Raw genomic sequence first — 3,283 nt, forward strand, 5'->3', positions numbered from 1 at the left:
CGGCGGCGCGACGCAGCGCTCGGAGCGCCCGGGGCCGCGCGCGGGGACCCTGAGAAGGTGGGCTGGGGCGGGGCCGCGCTGGGCCGAACCCCTGGTGCCGGGGAATCCCCCCTGGGGCGAGGGCGGACGCCGGGGACACCGCGGCCGCTACCTGCTGCTGGATCTTCCCGTCCTCAGTGACGACCCAGTGCGTGGTGCCGAAGGCCCCTGGAGCCGCCACACTCAGAAAAGCGGAAAGGCTGAGAAGCCAGCGCGGGCCGGAGCCGGGTGGCAGCTCGCCCCGGCCGCGGACCCCGACTGCAGCCGCCATCTTGCCCCCCCCCGGCCCCGCGGCTCACACCGGAAGCGGAAGCGGCTGGCTGCCGCCCGCCATCTTGGGAAGGTCGGCGCGGGGAGGGCGGAGCTGAGGGCGCCGCGGAGGGCGCGTTCGATGAGGGAGGCCGGCCTGGGGCGGGGCGGGGCTCTCGGAGGGCGGCCTTGGGCGGGGCGGGGCAGGCGGGGCGGGGCTCCCGGAGGGCGGCCTGGGGCGTGCCCGCCGCGCCAGGGAGCTGGAAGGTGCTCTTTGGCTGCTGCTTTCTTCAACTTGTGATCTCTACGATCTGATCTCAAAGCATGGGAACCGGAGGAGACAGAAGCAGTAGATAGGCGGAGCCTATGGCGAAGTGAGAAGACACCCGTGTTCTGTTTTTTTAAACCAAATCCTTGCTTTGGGATTTTAGAAGTTATTTTTAGCGGCGTAGGACAGTTGGGAGCCGCGCGAGAAGGCAGGCGTTGCGCTCGGCCCAAACCTCACGGGACGGGCGTGAGCCGCCGGGCGGAGCGCCGAGGGGGCAGCGCGGCGCCTCCGATCCGGCCGGGCGACGGCTCGCACGCGACGAGATGTCCGGGTGCACGCGTGAATTCCTCCTAAGTCTTGCTTGGCTCATGCGCACGCGTCGGTGAAGCGTGAGGTGGCTGGGTCTGTTCCGCGACGGGCACTGGAAGACGAGGTGGAAGCCACAGGCGTGGGTGGAAGCCGAGAAGCGTCGGCGTCGCCTGCGGCTCACTGAGCGTCGATACTGTCCCTGTCACCCGGCAGGGACCTCCGTTGTTTCTAAAGTAGAGGGGAGCCCCGGCCGTCCCGAGGAAAGGCTTCCAGGACCCGCGCAGTCTGCTCGGCCCTGAGGATCTTTGCTTGGCGTGTAGGCAAAGTCGGGAAAGTGATTTTACCAGACAACTAATTCCCCAACATCTGAGTTCCGGAGAGCCCTTCTGGGAATTCAGAAGTTGCGGAGTCCAGATGGCAGGAACCCTTAAGTTCTGTCTGATACCCCACGCTCTAGCCCAGTCTGGCACGATGTTAAAGGCCAAGCATTTCGTGGGGTGTGATCTCAGTGGCTTTTCCTCTGACGTGTTCATCCAGAGCTCTGCACGAGTTGCTTCCCAAGGCCACACGTTAGGCTTCAGTGTCCCCACAGTGCTTAGTAGTCCGCTATTTCTGGGCGAGCCAGGCTATGTACTGTGAGCCCACCTATGAAGCACTCTAGAGGTTGAGATTCTAACTAAACAAAATGCAAAACTTGCTTTTGTGCTGGTTTAGATATATTCTGGCAGGGAGACAAATTTACCAAAAATGAGGTTGGTAAATACTATAGAGAACTTATAGTAAGATAAGTGGAATCTGGTCGTTGGGTAGACAGCAATTGTGGCATTAAACAGGGTTTTGGAGGACCTGAAAGAGATGGGGCTAGGTGTGTAGATAGAATGGCTAGAGGGGACAAAAGGCCGGGAGGTCTTGGCTGGCCTGCATGGTGTCAAATGGGAAGAGTGGCCAAGGGGAGGAATGAAATAGGGGACACAGAACACCTTCCAGTAGAGAAGTAGATGCCATTGTGGCTGTGGTTTACAACTGTTGTATGAGTTCATTGTTATACCTGGGAGATCAGTTAGATTATGAAATGCTAGGCCAGAATATTAAATTCAAGATACAGCTTGACAGTTCTTAGCATACAGATGGTATTTAAAGCCATAGGATTGGAATTGTCCTGACCCACTTAAATGAACCTTGGCTTTTGAACATTTCCAACCGTCCTTATCACTCCACAAAGACTTCAGTAAAGGCTGGTGGTAGTTAACAAGTTCCAGCTTCTTTAACTATTGTTGATGGAAATGATTTATTTCACCATGACTTGGTAAGGTAAGCCTCTGATGTTTTTTTTTTTAATATTTATTTTTATTTATTACATTTATTGTGTGTTTGTGTGTGTGGCCAGCTCAGCCCACCAGGGGGCGGGGCTGGCTGGCATGTGGTGCCGGGGATCGAACCGAGGTCCCTGTGCTTTGCCAAGCTTGTTTCAAGTAGGTGCTTTAGACCACTGATCCATCTCTCCAGCCCCAGCCTCTGATGTTTTGCTTTGATAAAAAGAACCAAATACTTTTCTCAAGAAGACTGTAAGCATTAGCTCATAAGATAACCACAATGATTTATAATAATCCCAACATAGTGAATTTGCAGTATTTTCAAGGCCTAACACAATTTTTGGAACATGAGAAGCAATCATTAAATGTTAGTATTTAAGAATCTAAAGTTGTAAGACATCAAGACGCAAAACTACAAAAGGAAATTTATTCAAAAGCATAAGGGAACATTTACATTTAAACAAAGTGGTAAACAGGTGTCTTGTAAAAGAAAAATCCATGGTGTGAAGTTTTTTCATTTTAATTTTTGAAGCAACGTGCCCCCCCACCCCCACCCCACTGCCTTAGAAAGGGAAGGGGAATGGAGAGTGTTAAGGGTACAGTGTCAAATCAGTATCAAACTTGAGACAAGTCACTTTTGTTCGGCTTTACATTTACAAATATGCTTAAAAAAGAGGAAAACATTATACTTCATGTTCAAATTTATACAGCTGGGGCCCCAATTTAGTTTCTGAAATGGCTTCAGGGCACGGCTGATCTGTCTCTACGGGCCAGACCAGCTAGAAGTCTGCAAACAGTTAACACCGCATTCCTAGTCTCTTGGGTTACAGGTGCAGCTCAGCCTTTTGGAATGTTCACAGAGATTATTGCCATCACTCCAGAGTCAAGCCGACCAATTTCTTAGGCTTACTTGTATCATTACAACCTTTAGGAAATACTGTCCCTATAGTCGTGTCAGTAATTCTAACAAAAGGGCTTTATTCCCAGTGTATAAGTAATGGTAATGAAGACACCTGCGTTGTAATCACAAACTATTCCTCAAAAAATACATCTGACTACTAGAAATGTAATTTGGGCATCTGATTTTAATAGCAAATTTGGGGAG

The 3,283-nt window shown here is 51.8% G+C and overlaps 1 protein-coding gene across 2 annotated transcripts in view; it reads right to left on the bottom strand.

Moving 5' to 3' along the window:
• Ttc17 (tetratricopeptide repeat domain 17) overlaps positions 1-377 on the bottom strand; it is a 108,939-nt gene extending 108,562 nt beyond the window's left edge. For both annotated transcript variants that reach the window (XM_023710703.1, XM_023710704.1), the window contains exon 1: positions 152-377. In XM_023710703.1, the coding sequence (XP_023566471.1) occupies positions 152-310 (159 nt within the window). In that variant the 5' untranslated portion in view covers positions 311-377. The remainder of the gene's footprint in view (positions 1-151) is intronic.
• Between the last annotated feature and the right edge of the window lie 2,906 nt (positions 378-3,283).

This window comes from Octodon degus, unplaced genomic scaffold, assembly GCF_000260255.1.
Source record: "Octodon degus isolate 3935 unplaced genomic scaffold, OctDeg1.0 scaffold00018, whole genome shotgun sequence".
NCBI classification, from domain to species: Eukaryota; Metazoa; Chordata; class Mammalia; order Rodentia; family Octodontidae; genus Octodon; species Octodon degus.